Below are 20,230 nucleotides of genomic sequence, written 5' to 3' on the forward strand. Positions count from 1 at the left end.
TTATCAATAAAATTATTTTTTTTTATCATAAAATTCTACGAAATAAATTTTTTTTATATTTTAACTCAACAAAAGCATTGATTAAATTATTTATATGAATTGGATCTTTCTCTACTTCTTCTTTTAAGAGCATTAATATGTTTGTAATATCTTGATCTTCACCATTACTTCTAACTCTTCGCTCCATTTCATCTTTATAGTTTTTTTATGTATTTTGCCCATAGTCTGTTAGAAAGAAATGTTATAATAAAATTAGGCATATTATCTCTAAAATTAGGCATATTACCGTGAGGTTTTTGCATTTTTAAAGAAAAGTACAACCTCATACATATTCAATAGAAAAAACATTTATATATGATTGTCATCGATTATATTTTATAAATTATACTTTCAAACATATAGTAAAAACATACATAAATATAGTAATTATTCTTTTATGGAAAAAAAAATTAAAAATATTTACCAACAAATTTTATAACTTTTAAAAATTATTGATTTTGTTTGTTAGTGTAAAATCGCATTCAGAACAATTCTGTGCAGTTCCTTGTTGGTGTATTGTCAACTATCCCATTTCAATAACATTTATTGATAAGCTCATTATGTCTGAGCAATGAGTGAGGCAGTTTCCTTATCGGGTGTATTACACGATTTTATTCTATTTTATATGTATATTGTATTTTATAGATAATATTGCATATTATTAATATGTATATATAAAAAATTATATCAATTTAAATAATAAATTATTTTTTAATAGCTCTCTGTCGTGTCATATTTTCTTTGTTTTATTATCTTCACATTTAAAAGGTACATGAAAAAGAGAGAAAGCAATAGAATGCATGTTTTTGTGTACTCCTAGTAATTATTAATTCATTACAAATGCAATATATATAAAATGTCCAATCAACACGAGATTCTTATTTGAACTAATTGTAATTACACAGCTGCGGCTTTGCTCTCTTACTACTTTCTCATGTTCAACTAGAGTAAATGGCGGAAAGAACGCGGAGAAACGGTCTGAAATTGCTCGAGGGTTGGCGTGCAGATAAAAATGTCACACTTGTATCTCCGGGGAGTAAGTGAACCTGTGAGTAACCAAGTGAGATGTAGATAGAAGAGACGTAGGAATAGCAGGGAACCTCGTGTGTTACTCAAGAAAACTATATACATTCGTTGCGTCAGCATTCACATTTGTGTTAACTTTTATACTTCATCTATCTCAGAGAGTGATCTTTCATAATCCTTTGATCCAGTAGTTATTTGCAAAAAACGCAAGCACATTATTTCACCTTGACTTCATCTTTGTTATCAAAATGCATTTTTCTTTTGATAATCGAATTTGTTTGATATTTAATTTCTTTTAACTACAGAACTTGGAAGAATAATTTATTTGTTACAAATAAATTATGTAAATTTTGTAAAAAAAAAGGTTTTTTTAATTTAATTTTTGCTAATTATTGTGTGTGTTTATTATGCTAGATTTTCAGGATTATAATTTTGTTATTGAGAATTATAATAAAAATTGTTAATGGTACGATTCAAGCGGAAGTTGAAAAGTCTGTTGTAAGAACAGTCTTTAATGACGTAATAAATAAATCACGAAATATCTTTTCGCTAGAGATTTTGCTCGTTTTCACCAATAATTGCATCCGTTTAACGACGTCTCGTTAACGATGGACATCTTCTTTCCCATCATTTCACTCGTTTTACGTTTTGACCATTAAAATTCTTCTCTCTATATATCTATCATATAGAAAGTATTTCTACATCATTTCTTTCCTGAAGATCCACTGATTGATACGATCGAACAACTTTCTACATCGTTTGCTCGCATTACAATCAGAATTGTTATGGGTAACGCGTGTAATATTGGTTTTATTAAAATCTAAACGTATATATCTCCGAAATTGATGAATTAACTATAGTAAAGTTAAAATTTATATAGTGTTTGAAGTAGAAGTTTAATTTCAAAATCGAAGTTTAACAGTTTGTGAGAGAGTTCATTAAATATACAGGATATTAATACGTCATTATGGTTCTTGGAATAACTTTGACATGTATAACTTTAAGTATATATTAATTAAATGTTATATAAAACAAAATTTATAACAATTATATATATAATAATCTTTAAAAAATGTAAATGTATATAAAATATGTAAGAAAAATATGTTGTCTCCCATTATATTTATTTAACTTTACTTTTGTTAAATGTATTCGCGCGTATAGACATATATGATGATATATTATAATCACTCCTAATTTCACACTAATTGTTCATCCAGATAGATTATCATAGATTATTTAGATAAAAAGAAGATGTAAATTGTAAAAGTCATACGGAAAAATGCATAGGTAAAAACATATGCGAAAGAAAACAGACACGAAGTTAACGTAAGAGCTTTCATGTCAAACGTTTCCACGCTCGCTTGGCTTTCGAAGAAGCTGAATCGCGTGTCAGAGACGCGTCCCTCGCCTCGCCACCACTTTTCACCTACGTAATCCGGTGTTATACGTTATACCACCCACGAGTATGCCTCGTATCAGGTGTATTACTGTTCGTGAAAGGTATAATTACCGATAATACCCGAGAAACTAGATACCATCGTACACGGTAGTCTTAAAGAGCTTTTCAATTTTTACTTGCTTTAAAATATAGAGCACGATAATATTAACTTGACGTGCACTTCTTCGAAATTATAGAAAATATTTTTAGCGCTGTTATAAATATTTGAAAATATAACGACAGAAATATAAGAGACATATTAAATATGATAATATTTTAATTTTTACTTTTTAACAAAAGATATTCTCGATTTGAAAAAAAAAACTTATATTTAACCTTCTAAAACATTAAAAATTGTATTATTGATAACTCTAATTTTTAATACATTTATTAAGACAGTGCTAAGACTCTATTAATGCATTATTTTAAAAACATCAGAAAAATAGCTATATATGTATATAGCTGATATCGATAATTTTTAAATATTGTGTAATTATATTTTCAATAATTTATATTTTTATTTTTATCTCTTAATCATTTTTATCTCTTAATCTCTTATTCATATCTCTCTTAATAAAAACTCTTAAATATATTTATTTTTTAATGTAATGCACACATATAAATATTTATATTATACTGTTCTAGGCGCAAATTTCAATCTATGAATGCCACAAAATGCAACGATTGTTTAGTTGTCCATATATAATATATTACTGAAGACCTTTAAATTTTCAATTCATTTTTAATTCATTTTCATTTTGATTAACTACCTCTCGAGTATGTCGTTTATAACAAGCGCAATAATATCGCAGCCAGTCTGAATCTCGTATCGAATGCGCGACCTGTATTGCTAGATATGATCACGTCCCAATATCTCCTTTGGCGCCGTAACACATGTGGTTAATTACGCCGAGAGTGGCGTAACGTCTCGCATAACGTAGCGACTTTGTTGGCGATAATTCATTTGTTATTGTAGTTGATAACGATATCTATCTATTATTAATACTGTTAATAATTTTTAATATAGAATATTAATGCATATTTAAGGAGCTAAAATAAGATAGCAGCAAGTAGCATAAATAAGATGTATGTGCTCCGAATTTTTATTTAATTTGAAAGAAAGAGGCCAACGTCTTTTACATCATCCCGTTTTATACATAATCGATATTTAAATCCGACGTAGATTCCATCGACATTATAAAAGTTGGACCAAACTCGTTACGCGCAAACTCATAATCTCATTACAAATGACGGAAATTTTTTCACGTTTATTCCTTTCATCGCGATATGAATTTCAAAATAATTTCCCTAATACCGTATTACTTACGACCTTGATATCATTATGCAAGCTCATTCTCTCGGATTAATTACGTGCATTCACTCTCGAGCCAGTTTATATGCGGAAACGGCAGATCTGTTGAAGATCAATCGCAAGTTCGCATACCTGCGGTCACTCGGTTCAATTACGGAGAATTCCGTGTAAATGGATCGTATCCAATTATATTGGATCAGACAATCTCGGCAATTAGTTTTAGTACCATTTATATTTTGTGCACATACATGCAGTTTTTTTAATCGAATTACTTAATAATTAATAGATTTATATTTAACATGCTGAAGTATTTCTAAAATCGTAAGTTATAAATTCATGTTAAAGATATTTTGCACATATGCATTGTATGTGCGTCATCGCGCGCGTATATGCTTTCTCGCGTGAAATTTATAATTTGCTGAATCTATTTATAATTTTGTTTTCTCATAACGCTTATTTTAGAATGACGCAATTGTCACATTTCGCATTCGCATGAATATGCTTTCCACGTAAAGCATATTCATGCGAATGCTAAAAATGTACATTTCTTAAATAGTTTTAGACGGCTGACCTTTATTTTCACCTGAAATAGTAAGTCGCCGTAGCGTGTTAACCGATGCTTAACGCATATTCGTATCTCAATAACGTATCTGACGAGTGCAGGTGTTTCTATTCTTGGGGACCATGCATATTAGATGGGAATCAAAAGAAACTGCGATTACAGAAATTACTTTTAGAGAAGCATACATTTAGCGTTATTTACGTAAAACAAAATTACAGTCTATTGAGAAAAAATTGATTGTTTCAAACTATGAAAGACTAGTTAATTAAAAGCTCGATGCTAAGATGCACATCAAATCACTGAAAGTGAACTGGATTAAAGCAATATGCGCGTTTTCTGCATTGCATGCTAGCATTGCATGTCATATGTAATATCGTAGAAAGATAGCGATATTAAAAATAGCTACTCAAGATTGTGTTGGACTAATGCCATTTATCATAATTTCATTTTCCCATACTTGCTAACGATACTGTAGATATACATGCAAATTCCAACATTATTTACGTATTTTAAAATAACACAAAAATAAAAAGATTTTATAAATTTTATTACAGAGGAAAGTTTCACAATTATATTAAATCTCCTCTATCGATTGTAATGTTAGATTAACGCACATTACAAAGAACTAAACCATTACTCAAGCTAAAAAATTAAAGATACTTTTACCGATAGTAACGGTATTAGTTATACATTCAGTAAGTGAGAAATGTCGGGTTGCAATATGCAAGTAGAACAATCCGCAAGATTCCGCCGTTTGGCACTCCATTTGTTTCGTTATAGATCGTTCGATAAGGTGTCATTGTATGTTGTAGCTTTATTCACCAGTCAAGCGATATACACTTTTCTAGCTGTCCTACATCGGCAATGAGGGGACTGTCGAAATACATTTTCCCCACGTAGCTGTGCATACGAACATTTTGTCACATTCTAGCACGATGCAAGGACGTGACACAATTCCTGGATAACATCGTTCTCACCACGCGCCTGGTATATCCTTCCGTAAGAACATTTTTCTTCCTGTCGATAGGTTTTAATGAAAACGTTGCAAAGTCGCAAAAACGAGATTATTGCATGTCCCATTATTATTCGCGAAGCGCACGTAAATATCGGGATTATAGGCAGAATGCTATACCAATCTATATGTATGCGTGTATTTGTAGACGTATATGTAAACCGATTTACTGTGATTCACAGATGTGAAACATACACATCATTTAATCATATTGTATAATGATTATTTCATTCATCTTTTTCAGATTTTGTTTACAATTTTTTTATCTTTGTAATTATATATGTACGATTATGTGATAATTAATGAATTTTGACTTACAATCTCAAATCTCATTAAAAACTTGTAACTTTTTTAATTTTGTGAATTTTGTATGGCTTATTTATATCGTCAAAACAATAATTATAAAATTAATTTAAAAAAAAGAAAAACAATTTTACATTTAATGGAATGCAAAGATAATTCATTTTACATTAACAAAGTATGTAAGCTATTGATTAAATTATACTCATCAAATATATTTTATTTGTTGCATCGTGCATCATAATGTTTATATAAGAAAATAATAATAGTGCTTATACGACCGATCCTATTACAACTCTATAAGCATTTCTTTGTAAAATGTAATATATTTTTCTCGCATTAGGGGGCTCTCAATAAGTCAGGACATAATCGAGACAAAACTTGGTGTCCATCCGACATTACCTTGGCAGGTAGTCTTCTCTGGCGTTTCACTATTGATTCCCGTTGAGGTGCGGGGATGAAATCTAGGGACGCGGCAGCGGGAGGAGGGACAGGATAAGGTAGCGAGGCAAAGTGGATGGTGGCAGTGTCGGCGGGGATGAAAGGGGAACGGACCGCGGGAGGAACTCGAAGTAGGGTAGCAAGGGAGACAGGCGATCGTAGAAGCGCAAGAGAAGCTCGGTCGCCCCAGTTGCCGCCACTAATGTCTCCTCATACTAACTACCTTCTTATCCTCTCTCCATTCTATGCCTGGCTCAAACCGAGTAAGAGAGAAAGAGAGATACATACACATATATATATATATATATATATATATATATATATTAAAGACAGAGAAGCAGGTATGCGGAAGAAAGACAGATAGAGAGAGAGAGGGGTTAAGCGGAGAAAACCTGCGGCAGTTAAGATAAAATAGCTCGGAAGTGGATACTTTTGTCCTGGGGCATGGACAGACTTTTTTGTGACCGATAGGACCTCACACGTATCACCACCGGCACTGGCGAATCCATGAACGCTGTTTATGAACACCGATTGCCAAGGTGGTTGGTTAATTCTCAAGGAAAAATAGCGTGCTCGCTGTGCGAGTCACCAGGGACTTCTTTCATCATTCGCGGAAAGGAAACAGTGCCTGGTAGCGGCGTCTCGCAGGATGAGAAAAACAGCTGCATGATGAAGATTGGTTGAATCCAGATAATCAGCCGGGCGATCTCTTTCTTTTTCTCCCTTTAGCTTTTCCATCTCCATTTTTTTCATTCTCATACAACGCGCTTGGTATAGCTGCAAGGTTCGCTCGAGTGGCAAATTGGGCCGTTTTACCGCGTGGATGATTCTGTAATCTCTATCGCTAAGGTGAGCGGTAATAAGTACTGATAATAATCCCCGCGCTTGAATGGGGCAAGATTTTTATAGCGAGATGCAAGGGATGCTTGGGGAATATCGAGATACAAAGGAAACGATGAAGTTGAAATGCGCATCAAATAAAAAAAAAAATGTTATCTTTTTTTCCACGCCAGTGTTTCACGTAAGTGATATTAATACATATCATCGTACTGGATAAAATAAAATAAGTATTATGAAAATGCTAAGCCCATAAATGTAACAAGCTAAATTGCTAATGTGATAATTTTGCGAATTAGAATCGATTTTGTAGTGACAATGATGAATATATTTCAACAAGCAATCATTGATATTATTATTATCACAATCCGATTAGCGGATTATTAATTCAAGTATTTTTCAAATCTATCTCTTTCGCGGAATATCAAATAAAATTATCAGATGTAGCTGAAATCGTATTCATTTTCAGCGTAACGATAAAATAGCGCTTGCATCGACAACAAAGCCGATGGGATGCACCTTGCATTGTATACGAGAATTTTTCGATATTTGCTTCGAAGCTTTTCCATGGAAATTAATTATGTTATTCTCGCGGGATCACAAACAGCAAAAGATATAAGAAGAAATATTCGCGTTCTCGTAATTCCTTGAAAAATTATAGTTACAAATAGCTGCCGTGCACGAAATTTGACTGACATTGCGTGATTATTATGAAACAATAGAACAAATTGAATAAATTGTTGTTGACTTATGGATTTGTAACCAATCGCGAGATTAATTTCAATATTCGTTCGTATATGCGACGCTGTATGGTTTCATCAAGTGCGCAAATCGCTCTACAAATTGGACTTGTAATCATTGCACTGTATAAATTATTTATGACATAATATATTTCAGGTTGGTATTAACTCGGTATATATCAACGCAACTGCACACGTCACGTTCGAACTGGCACATTGTTTCGCGCTACGCGATTCTGTTTAAACGCGTTATAATTGATTTGCACATTGACCAAGCTGTTGCACCAAAACAACGACCTATTTTCGGCCATAATACTATATAGGTCCCAACGGATTTCACATAGCTAACCCTCATATCTTATGGCTATTTTCACATGATAAACTTTAGCTATTAATCATTCTTGTTTCACCGAGCGGCATCACTTGAATAAGTATTATACAATCTTAGTCAACATTAATGCACTTAATAAATATAATGTTGTACGAAAAAATTATTTACGAAAATGTTTGATGCAGATTAATACTTAATACATTAATCTCTGGTAAATATTACGAGTATTATTTGATGACAAAAATTTTAAAATTTAATGTCATTAATTGTAATTTGTCTTATCACATGATTGCCTACATGTTAAAGCGAAAACTTACAATTAATGATTTGAATGCATCGATGAGCGAAATTTATCTTTATTATTTTTAATTAAACTACATTACATCTTTGAATGCTTCTCTGATACGATACATTCATTTATACTTTGTAAATATCAAGCAAAAAAATCTCTTGCTATCTAAATAATTTCACGGATACAGACAATTGAATTGTATATTCATAAGTTTACACATATATATTTTGCAAATGTGACATTGATTTATATAGAAATGCACAAACATGTACGTTTTAACTTTTAATCCGTTTGCAAGATACTCCATTGCTGAACTGGCTACAACTAGTACATCGCGTCGATCATTCGCGACTAGGACAAGGACGTGTCCTAGTCTTGGCGAAAGATTCAAACTTGAAAACAAGGACAATGATATTTATGAATGTATGAATATTATTTGCAATGAAACGGATAGCATATTTTGTCATTAACTTTATCAGTCACCGTAAAATACTATCGCAAGAGAGAGAAATTATCATTTGATATTTTCTCGAAATAAAATCATTCGTTTCAATAATCTCCAATTATTACGAATTTCTCTATTCTTTATATTATATTAACATTACAATTATTACGAGACTGTTTTTATATAATCCGTTTATTTATGTATACGCGATACACGTTGCGTTATTGCATATTTATTATAACAGAAAATGTGCAATTGCACGTTTCCTACGGCTAATTGTATCGATCCAATCAATTAATAACTTGTTTATACTTAAACTCGTAATATCTGAAGTGGGACAGATAAAGTTACCTTGGCGCGCGACGAGATACGTAATCTGGTAATTAACTCGATACTATCCAATATCCGACGCGATATAAACGCGCGATATAACGGTAAATCGAAAATTGTTATCAAAACTATATGTGACACGAAACGTAGAGCAGGCGACAACATATTGTATCGATCGGTGCCGAGGATCACGCTTGATTTAACGCGGCCGAACGCGTCCCGATGGATCGATAGCGGGGTAATCTAGCAGGACACACAAGGATCGGGACCTTTACAGGTCCAATTAACAAACAAACCAATTTAATTAGCATTATCAATGCAATTTCCGCACTGGCATCGGAACTAATATTGGAGGCGGCGGAATCCGCCGATGTACGTACGTAATGTACACGATATTGGTTCGAGCGAGAGGCGACGACGAACGGACGGGGCATGTAGTAATTCTGTAATATTGTGGGTGACGGTGGTTAGCCTTAGGGGATGGGCAAACAATGACATCCAACCTACGCGACTCGATTGCTACGTTGCACCGCCACCGCGTTGGCGTTGAATAACGATAACGTAAATACATCATATAATTATTTGCTCGGTGTTTTGCAAATTGCATACGCTCGCGAGAGCAAAAAAAGCAGTATTACGTTCAACATAGATGAGTGCTGTTAATCGTAATTAAATCCATCTTTGATCGGATCGACAAAGCTATCATACGTTCACTGTGTATGTCGCATTAATGTTATATATCGCATAAATGAGAGAATATAGATCTAATTCTGATGTTAAACTAGCGTTCTCGGAACTACGTATATAAATAATAGACGATGATGAGGATGTATTGTATGAAAGCATGTTACGCGTATCAATGTATGGAACATAATGATTATTATATAGAATATCGTATGCATTCTCTCTCGTATCTCTACTCAACGTTATGATATTAGACGGGTTTATGCAGAAATTTCATAAGTTATTACAACGTCCATAGAAATTATTCAACGATGTAAAATGGCCATTAACTTCTACCGAATACTTAATCAGCTTTTACTGCGAGGATAATTTAAATATGTAGACATATGTTTATATAAAAGCGAAAGCTCGTTGATCGAAAAAGTATTATGAAGTTTTATGAGTATTATGAAGCTGGGAACACACCATGCCGCGCACGGTAAATCTCACACATTCAAAATACCATCCATAATTAGGAAATCGTTAAGCCATTATTATTTATTTATTTATCGACTAAGTCGTTAATGGATCAATAACATTTCATTTTTCCTATTTTATCGCGATCCATAGAACGCGAGCAAAACGCATATGTGCGCGCGTGTGTCACATGCACACACATTGCCGGAAATGGGTGCGGTAGCGGCGCCGTAATACAGTCCAAACATTTGCGTTGTTTCATACTGTCCCTCATATTTGTCAGGAACTATCATTAAACGACAACGTCTAACTCATTTACTGTGTATTAAGTCACACAGTTTCCCATAATGATTCATTAAGGGGATTCTATTACTCTCTAAGCATTAATTTCAACATCGTTCTTTTCAGGATAAAATATATGCCCGCACACACACACATGCATGCATGACTATAAAATAATTAAAACAAGATATTATTACACAAAAATTGCGATTTGAATTCTGTGAAAAATATAAGATTTTAAATTTCATTGAAAATAATTTGTAGAAAAGAGAATATAAAAGAGAAGATGCAAATTCAATACTGCCTTTAAAAAACGAGAGAGACATTGCGCGTGACATTTCACTGGAATAAACTAATTTTACTTAGCCGTTTCGCGCATTCATTGAACATATTCAGAGATTTGACCAAATTTTTTACCCATATAAAAGAAGGATGGGGCGTAGAGCCTCGACTGCCATTTTAATTTCCTTTCATTCTGTAGATTTGTTGCGGATTCTCTTTTGTTCTCACCCTAGCTACCTATGTAATATTTTAGCGTACATTATTCTATATTTTTATTTCTAGATAGAATGTATCAATTGACTAGAAAATTATTGTATATTACGAATCGAATCACTATGCGTTTATCATGATATTTTTTTCATATGCAAAATCAATCGAAATATAAAAATGATCTATTAAATAAAAATTATATTTCTGCTTGAATCGTAGATCATCACTTAATTCAGGCCACCGCGTTAGATTACCCTTGAAAGTAGATTATATATTCTCTTATAATAGCGAATAAGATCGAGAATAAACGACACGATCCAAGGATTTCAATATTCACATTGCGGGTTAAAGATCGGGATTAATCCAAATGCGATCAAATGCATCACGTAGGAGAAATCTCTATGCAGGAACTAGAAACGTAAATGTTTGTCTGGGACTTTACACATAGGGTTGCATTCGCCTTGAGCGTCGAAAAGGGTAGATGTCTAAGATTGTGTGTGGCAACTAATATATAATCTCAACGTTGTCCGACGAAACGAGAAGGGATAACTCGTAACCGATTAAATTCAGTGCAGTCACGCGCGATAAGACTGACACGTGCAATTGAATAGCAAGCAGTTGCATGACACATCGTTATGAAAAAAAAATTACCATCGTACAAGCTTCATAAAAAAACTACGCGTATTATCGCAATGACAATGTAAACGTTAATAATTCTCCGTCGAGTAACTTTCACGAAATCACCCTGTTTTGAAGTTTGTCTTTGTCTCGAAGCGGCTAATAGTTTACAATCTCGCGTTTCCAAATTGCAAACCATCGTAAATAAGCACGCTTATCTCGTCAAGTGTCGTCGCCAAGCTCAGTGCGCTTCGCATTTCTGTGCGAATTATGGCATCGTCAAACCGAGTTTGTCCGCTTGTTAAGACGGGCATAGCGGCTCCGAGGATGGCAACGGCGGCGTCGCGTCGTATCGCGAGTACGCCCGAGTACCAACGATAATGATTTTCGCTGGGAACTTGTACGAACGCTAAGTGGAGCAGATTAAGATATTGACGAGCGTTGCAGCGACGTATATATATATATATATATATTTATACCGTCTCGTCGTATATTATTCATGCGTTTTTTTTTCCATTTGCACCGCGTTGCGTCGTTTCCGCGAATGTCAGAACGCGTCAGGAGGAAACGCGAGCGAAATTTCCTTTCGCGAAAGCGGGACGCGCGAGCAAATAACGGTTTCTTCGCCCTGTCATGTAGACGAGATATTAAGTTGTTGAGATGAAAGTTGAGAGAGCTTTATAGAGACCCGTAAGACTCATCAATTTCCCGGTATTTCCGATCGGTCAATCCTGCAGAGACAGCAACATCATTGCGCGCAATCCCATTGACGGTGAAGAATGAAAACTCCGTTTAACAATATCGCTTATTCAGGCGCGTCGGCACCGGTGCAGACTTTCTTCACCCGTGGCGAGATGATCGATTGCATTCGCGCGCACCGGTCCCGCAGTCAAAACTGCACCCGTACTGGGGCGATCAATATACCGTGGCCGTCCGTGTGTTTTTCGTATTCCACGTGACTTCCCGCGGAATAATCTCTCTTGAAAACAACAGCGGCGTTAAAGTTGACGATGCAACGAGCGATTGACAGCGCGCGCTACAATCATTCGTATTCCCCTTGATTACCTCCGCTCTTGATTACATCATAAAACGCGACTAAGTCTGCAGTTATCTCAAGATTGTATAATTTCGATAATATACATCAAATGCGTGTTTCGCGAGATCGATGTTATACGTACGCGTTATTTTCTGTTTTACGTATGTCGCGCGAATAAAAGTTCTCGATTATTTATTTATAAAAAAGCATAATTTTATTGAAGAACTTGCTCATACGATTTCACCTCGTTATACGAAAACTCTTCGCGATCCTGCATGAAAAAGGATATAGGTGATATCGGGGCAACACGAGTAACAGCTGCAACGACGCGGCGCGTTAGCCGCAATAATTTCCATTTCGCGCGATTATTCGCGAATTGTTCACCCTGGTCGCGCGCGCGCGCGCGCGCATGCACGATAACGACGGAAGAGTTTCTTGTCGACGACGGGCGCGGCGGCTGTGTGGCCCTATTTGTTACCATTTGGTTCGTAACGCTCTGACAAGGCATAAATTTTCCTTTCATCCGATACGTCAGCTAGCGGGTCGCTATGCGCGCGTGGTAACGCGTGCGAGACCGTGCGTGCGTGACTAACCATGCCACCAGATATATCTCGACCACCGCGAGAAAAGGTAGGAACAGTGTGGTATGAAACCGAGACAGAGAGAGAGAGAGAGAGAGAGAGAGAGAGAGAGAGAGAGAGGCATGCAACAAATTGCCAATCTCAACCGCGTTAACCAACTGCTAAGGATCTACTGAGATCTTGCATCAACATTTCTCCCGGCAACAATTTTGCTATTTCAGACACTTGATGTTTCGACAATTTCACTTGCCATAAAAATTTAAAATAATATCGAATTATAAATTTTTTACGACACAGATATCGATGGCTATTATCAAACTTCAATGATGACTTTAATTAGGTATTTTATAATCCAAACTTTATCGATTATTCACATATTGATTTTTGATATCTCTTTTTTTCACGGTGAACAACATTTCAGTTTTAGATACACATTTTATTTAGATGTATATATATATTTTCACTTACTTTTTATAATGTATTGTACATTCATACATATTATTTCTTATAAGAATAATTATTTATATTCGTTAATTATGAGATTTAATGTGGTTCATATTTAAACTTTATTCCCGTAAATTAATATATATATATATATATATATATATATATATATATATATATATTTAACCAAGAACATTTTTGTACAAATTCGTCCAAAAGTTTATTCTATTTTGCATGAAACCTTTCTGCATTTTTAACTCTTGATTGATATTCATATAGTTATCTTCTTTACCTCTGGGTTCCCAGTTAACAGTTACATACTCATTCAAATTTGATGTAGGATTCCTGAAAATATCAACAATTAGCTTTCTAGATTTTATACCCGCGAATTATGTGCAAATTAATTTAGTAAAGATTATTCAATCACTAACCCGTCTTTTGCAAAATTTGCCAGTAATGTGGTAAAAATACGCATCATCTTCTCCGCAGGCGAACCGGGTTGTGGCACATTTTTCAAAGCATCCGAATAAAACTCATATGTCATATCATCACCATGAGCAACGCCTATGTTGAATAAAACAACAATTATGAATAAACAGAATTAATTAAATTAGATTTACTTACACTGCAGCATTGCGACGGCAATAATGTAATGAATTGTGATATATGTAGAGCAAATATAATCTTTTTACAGCAGGAGTTGTAACTCACCATCCTCTACTTGAAACATAGTTTTCATCATACCGAATGGAGCTTCGTAAGAAAATATATACTCGTAAATTGGAGTCGAAATTCGGGAGCTTAATATATCTAAACTGAGTGCGGTTGCGGCGTCAAACATGATGTCGTCCAACATCTAAAATGCACAAACAGCATTAATATGCACGTCATTAAACTTGAGGAAGGTGGTGGCTGTTTGCACAAATTTTAACGATAGCGAAACCATATTAACGTTAAGTACTCACCATCATGAACTCTTTCGTCGTTTCCGTGGAGATCGACTTATCCCCGAAGTAAAAGCTCTTCAGGCTTTCACCTAGTTCGTTCTTCTGCCCGGCATCGGTTACGTTCAAGTCGACCGGCAGAAAGTTCTCGAAATGCTCATTCATCTGATCGATATTGCCAAGCATCACTGGAAACAAATATTATCGTTTACATGATGCCGAGCACGATGTAACTGTCGTGTAATATCGCGTTGGTGATTACTCTGCACGAAGAAAGCGGACTCATCGGCCGTAATTCCAGCCATAACGGGCACGTTGGCAATTTTTCCGGATTTCAGAAGCGTCCAAGGATCGTCGGGCAGAAATATCTCTTGTCCTAGATCAACTTCAACCGATGGAAGAAACGCTGCGAAGCGGCCGTTCATAGTGTTCTGCAATGACATAATCGAATGATTACCAGCACTCAGTATTCATTAGTGTAATTAATGTCCGCGTTGACTACGTGCGTACCGTAAACTTAAATTAATGTAATACTATCTCTCGTATAGGTACGCGTAACGAGAAATCTAACTTACATTTAGCGAGCGCAATATAACGTTTAATGAATGCTGTAAGGAAATTACATACTTCGGTCTTCATTACTTCATTGCTAGCCGCAATTAATTCTTTCGGAGAAAATTCCGCGAGTTTAGAAACCAACTCGGCAGAATCATCCGTCTCAATATCGAGCTTATCTCCCAATTTGAAGGCAAATTCCCTAGGATTGTAAGAAATTGCCCACGTATTCACCGCGCTTCCGCTCTGCTGAATGGCACCATTGAATAGACCTATAGCGCGATAAATTATACGTTATTTTCAATCGATATTTATTTAATAATTAAGAATTTATTGCGATTAATGTATCTTACCGTCCGACATAGGAGACATCATATGGAACTGGACGGAACTTGCACCCGCGTCTTCGCCGAAAATCGTAACTCGATTAGGACAACCGCCGAAATAATGTATATTGTCCTTGACCCATTTAAGCGCCATTACTTGATCCTTTAGTCCGGCGTTGCCAAGTGCATTTTTGTCACCAGTATTCAAGAATCCTATAAATCGATAATTCAATTCTTATGAATCTTGAATATTTAAAAGATACAAAAAATTACTTAAACGCAGTTCGATTAATGCACAAATGTTTTATAACAATCACTTACCAATTGGACCGAGTCTATAATTAAGCGTTACAAGAATAACATCTTGCTCGATTAAAAAGTCAGGGCCATAGAAGAGATCGTCTCCGAGACCACCGTTAAAACCACCGCCATGGAACCATACCATAACGGCCTTACGAGCATCTTTGTCCAACACCGGTGTATAAACATTAAGATACAGACAATCCTCTTCGCCAATCATGTCTTGTTTTATCATACAGAAGAATGGACAAGCCGAACGATGATAAGTTGCGTCATACGTGCCTTCCCAGCCATTAGCTGATTCAGGCATCTTAAAAATTTAAAGCGCGAAATATGAATTTATTAATAATCATACATAGTCTAGGATATACAAGCCTTTCCCAATATTTTGAATTGCATTTTAAATATAGAAACATAATTTACTGAAATAGATATATATATGCGTATGTAGGTAATTTTATAATTAACTTACCTGGAATTTATGAATACCGACATTCGGTTTCGCGTAAGGTATTCCTTTGAAACTATAGTACGGTTTGTTCTGTAAAACGGTATTGGCTTTTAGACCCTTTAAAAATCCCTGAGGAATTTCTAACTGAATATTCTGCTCGGCAATGGTCCATGCGACCATAAACGCACAAAACACGAACTTGTCAAACCACATTTTAACACTGTAGAATGATTGTTTTGTTGTCCATCTTTTATAACGTCGAAATACATGTTGCTGATCAAAAGAATAGATTATAGCGCGCACTGTATTTACGTAATCACTACTCAGAGAATATAATAGCGTGAGCTTATTTGTATTGCAATTTACGAGATGCCTCTCATAATCTCGCGTGTCAACTATAATCGTAATATCGAGTCAAATAAAATCGTCAGGATTTCCTCAATTTGTTTTTAACCTCGATACATAATTTTCATTACGGACTCATAATATGCTTCCTGAAATTTATTGTAATTTACAATGTAAGGTACAAATTGCACGGCTTTTAAAGAATTATAGATAAAGGAGTAAATTGTTCTTTATTGTTGTTTTCTGCAATTAGCTGCATAGATATATAAATACGACACTTAGATATTAGTCATTTTCTTTATTTATAAATAGTCTTATCATATTTATTGTCATTAATTCTAAGTAGCTATTATACAATATTATATTTCATTAAACAAAATGATTCTTTTGTGCATTTCAAGAAGTATAGGAAATTTTGTACGAATTTGATGAATCATCATTAATTATCATGAACCATTCTATCATTATGAATCAGCAAATTCAAAATTTTCCGTACAATAACACTTTTGTATTTATCAATTAAGTCTGTTTACTTATCTATTATCATAAATGCATAAATCTTATAAATTATAGATAGTTTTACAATAGTTTTACATTTTAGTTATTTTAAGCATGATTGTGAGTGAATTTCGATGAGCGATAACATTATATAATAATATTATGTTTGAATATGTCTCAGAAATACTGAGAGAATCGCAATATTATTGCTATGGCGAAAAATTTCAAATAGAATTTCAAGGCAAAGCATACAAAATGCACTCAGGAAATGAATGAATTCTCTATAACTTACTTTTATCGTAAATAGAATGGCAGATACAGAAATGAGGCGAAATATATATAACGTTGCACAAAATAAAAATTTGAATAGTATGCTACAATAACTAACATTATATACTTGATGTGATTTTTACGAGTCAAATAGTAATTTAAATCGAATTAAAGGGGAGGAATATTGTGGACATTTTTGAATCACTATCCAATTTTATGTATAATTAAAATTTGACAGCAGACACAATATATGTCAATTAAGACCCTGAAAATATTATCTTATTTTGAGATTGTGTTTAAAATGGAAAAGACAATTTTCCATTGAAAAATTCAGTAACATGAGGATATTTTAGTTCTAATGTTTAATCAAGAATGAAGTACCGTCTGTCGCGCGATAAATCAGCGAATAGCATCAACGCAATTGAAAAAAAAATATGAAATCGGAGTAAATCTCGTGCGCGTGATTTTCCGCTTTAACGAACGATCCGACGGTTTCCTCTGACAATCTGTTCGCCGGGGAGAAGAAAGATACGTTCCGTGAGCTATTGCAGAGCCGTCCACCCGGCGTTTCCCCCGAGTGAACTTCAGTCTGTTTCGAGCGTGCCATCGAATTTTTCAAACTTCAACGTGATTTTCCATGAAGAGTTCCTCCGTCGACATCGACAATTCTCTTGAAAAAGCGACGGAGCGTTGCTTTATCATAAACGCAGCATCACATTCAGATTCAACTAATGCAAAACAGCTGATACATACACGGTAGATACTCGATTCGCTATTTTTTTCAACTATTTTAACCATTTATTATCTTTTTTTCTTCAAATAATAAAGTACTGTATAAAAGCATTTATATATTCGTCGATCCGAGAAAAGTGAGTATAGAAATAAATTAGTTTTACATATATTCAAACGAAGTAGATTCATAGGATTTGTAGTAAGAACGAGGACGAGCCGGAGTCGATAAGCAGTTTTATATACAATAACAAGGAACTTTAAGTATGCTTCCAATTTTTTTCCCTAAATAGAATATCCGCTTACAGCAAGCTGCTTTCAATGGTTGTCGCTAGGGAAAAGACAAAAGGGTAGACATGGGACACTTGCGAAATATGACCACTTTGTCCACGCCCTGGCATCGACGGCTCTCGCTTCTACGCGTTTTCCACCTGAGAAACTTATGGCTCAGTTTCACGTTTCAAAGCAACTTTCAAGTCAAATTTTAATCAACATGCTAATTTTCAAGAAACAAGCGATGTGTGAAGGTAGCAGTTTGAGGAGAATGTTAATGCCAGCATCCGTCTCGAGTTGGCCAACTTAATCCTCGTCTATAGATAAAGATATAACAGAAACTTAAAATATACCATACTTCATCTCTTTTATGTATTGTATAATAAGATGAAACGCGGTACAATGGCACATTTTTTTATCGTTGACTGCTTCAAAGAAAAGAGTATTATTCATCTTTCAATTATCAACATACATATGTATAAAATAAATTTGAAAAATTTTTTCAGGATTCATATTACTAACTTTATTTTACATTCCACAAGACATAAACAGCTTATGAGAAAAAAACGTAATAAATTAATAAACAATAATTTTTTATCACAATATATGCGAGTGATTAAATGCTTAATCGTGCGGATTGTACGATTTGCGAAGCGTATCGCGAAAGTAATAAAAGAGACCCGCACGCGAATTTATGAACGTACGGGCGGACAGTCGTGAGCCGTTTAACCGATCGTTGTATGCTCGAATTACGAGTCACTGACACCGGAAAAATTTCGGATAATACGAAAACAACGCGACAACCGGGCGGCCAAATGCCAAACATCGATGCACGAGTGGAATGAAACATTTTTTTTTGTTGCCGCTGCACACACTCTGTCACCATCGCGCGCCATTGACATCATCGCCTCTCCCCTGATGGTTCCAGCGGACTCGGACGGAGGACAAAGCACGCGCGTATTTGACACATTTCCGTCGTACGAAAAGCATGTCGAGAGCATATTTTTACATTTTTGTCTTCCGACGACCAATTCAACGAGCCGCCGTCATTCAAGTGTGCCATCATCTCTCTCGAGCTTTTCACTTTGTTTTCACCGTTAATTCTTTTGCTCTTTTCCTCTCGCGCTATATCTAGCACTATTTCTCCGTCCATCTTTCTCATCTTCTCTATCTCGTTTCACTAGCTCGCTACTCTCATTCTCCTCCTCTCCTCTTTCCCTGTATCCATTTGTCCTTTCATGGGCCGCTTCATCCCCCGCGCACTTGCTCTCTCGCACTGTCATTCCATTTTACGCATTTCGTTCGCCCGCAAACAATGTTGCGGCCGCCCTCGTGCCTACGTGCTGTTTTCGCTGAATAAATTTAATTTAAATTTTCCTGTCGTTCGGGGAACGTTTATTAAGTAAATATATCACGTGGGAGGGGGAGAGAACAGAACGTTGTACACATTGATATTTTCCGCGGAACTTACACCATCAGAGTCGCGAGATACATCGTATTGCATCCTACCATTGCCGTCATGGACGCATACATATGTCCATGATGCACGCACGGAATAACCAGCGAAATGCGAGTTCATGTTTACAGGATTAATTTATTAAGTTTCGCGCGCGAACCCTTTTATCCATCGTTTCATCGCCCCTAGAATCGTATGGTATGCGAATTGGAAAATGTAGTTTTGCGTTTTGCTGTGGAATTATATTAAAGCGTATACTGTTTGTAACGCAAAACGCAATATAGTGGATGACATATGATTTTAAGGATCGGAAATCCCTCGGACGAGTTGAAATTAAAATTTTTTGGAATGTCGATATATATATATATATATATATATATAT

The 20,230-nt window shown here is 35.1% G+C and overlaps 2 protein-coding genes across 3 annotated transcripts in view; both read right to left on the reverse strand.

Moving 5' to 3' along the window:
- LOC105257891 (teneurin-a) overlaps positions 1-20,230 on the reverse strand; it is a 434,044-nt gene that overhangs the window by 361,876 nt on the left and 51,938 nt on the right. The window lies entirely within an intron of this gene.
- Positions 13,867-16,505, reverse strand: LOC105254438 (esterase E4). The gene is made up of 9 exons (XM_011263111.3): positions 16,299-16,505; positions 15,848-16,136; positions 15,554-15,739; positions 15,273-15,472; positions 14,908-15,076; positions 14,667-14,833; positions 14,413-14,557; positions 14,133-14,265; positions 13,867-14,046 (listed from the first exon to the last, which is right to left on the reverse strand). Exons 1-9 carry the CDS (start codon positions 16,488-16,490, stop codon positions 13,884-13,886), a joined length of 1,644 nt encoding a protein of 547 aa, XP_011261413.1. The 5' UTR covers positions 16,491-16,505; the 3' UTR covers positions 13,867-13,883.

Source organism: Camponotus floridanus, unplaced genomic scaffold (genome assembly GCF_003227725.1).
Source record: "Camponotus floridanus strain SB8 unplaced genomic scaffold, Cflo_v7.5 scaffold46, whole genome shotgun sequence".
Lineage (NCBI taxonomy): Eukaryota > Metazoa > Arthropoda > Insecta > Hymenoptera > Formicidae > Camponotus > Camponotus floridanus.

Bases quoted from the DNA above. Each gene is read 5' to 3' on its own strand.
- LOC105254438 (XM_011263111.3), bottom strand. From the start codon at position 16,490: ATGTGGTTTGACAAGTTCGTGTTTTGTGCGTTTATGGTCGCATGGACC. The intron at 14,558-14,666 runs GTGAGTACTTAA...TGTGCATTTTAG, and splicing joins CGACGAAAGAGTTCATGATG to ATGTTGGACGACATCATGTT. The intron at 14,047-14,132 runs GTTAGTGATTGA...TGATATTTTCAG, and splicing joins GCAAATTTTGCAAAAGACGG to GAATCCTACATCAAATTTGA.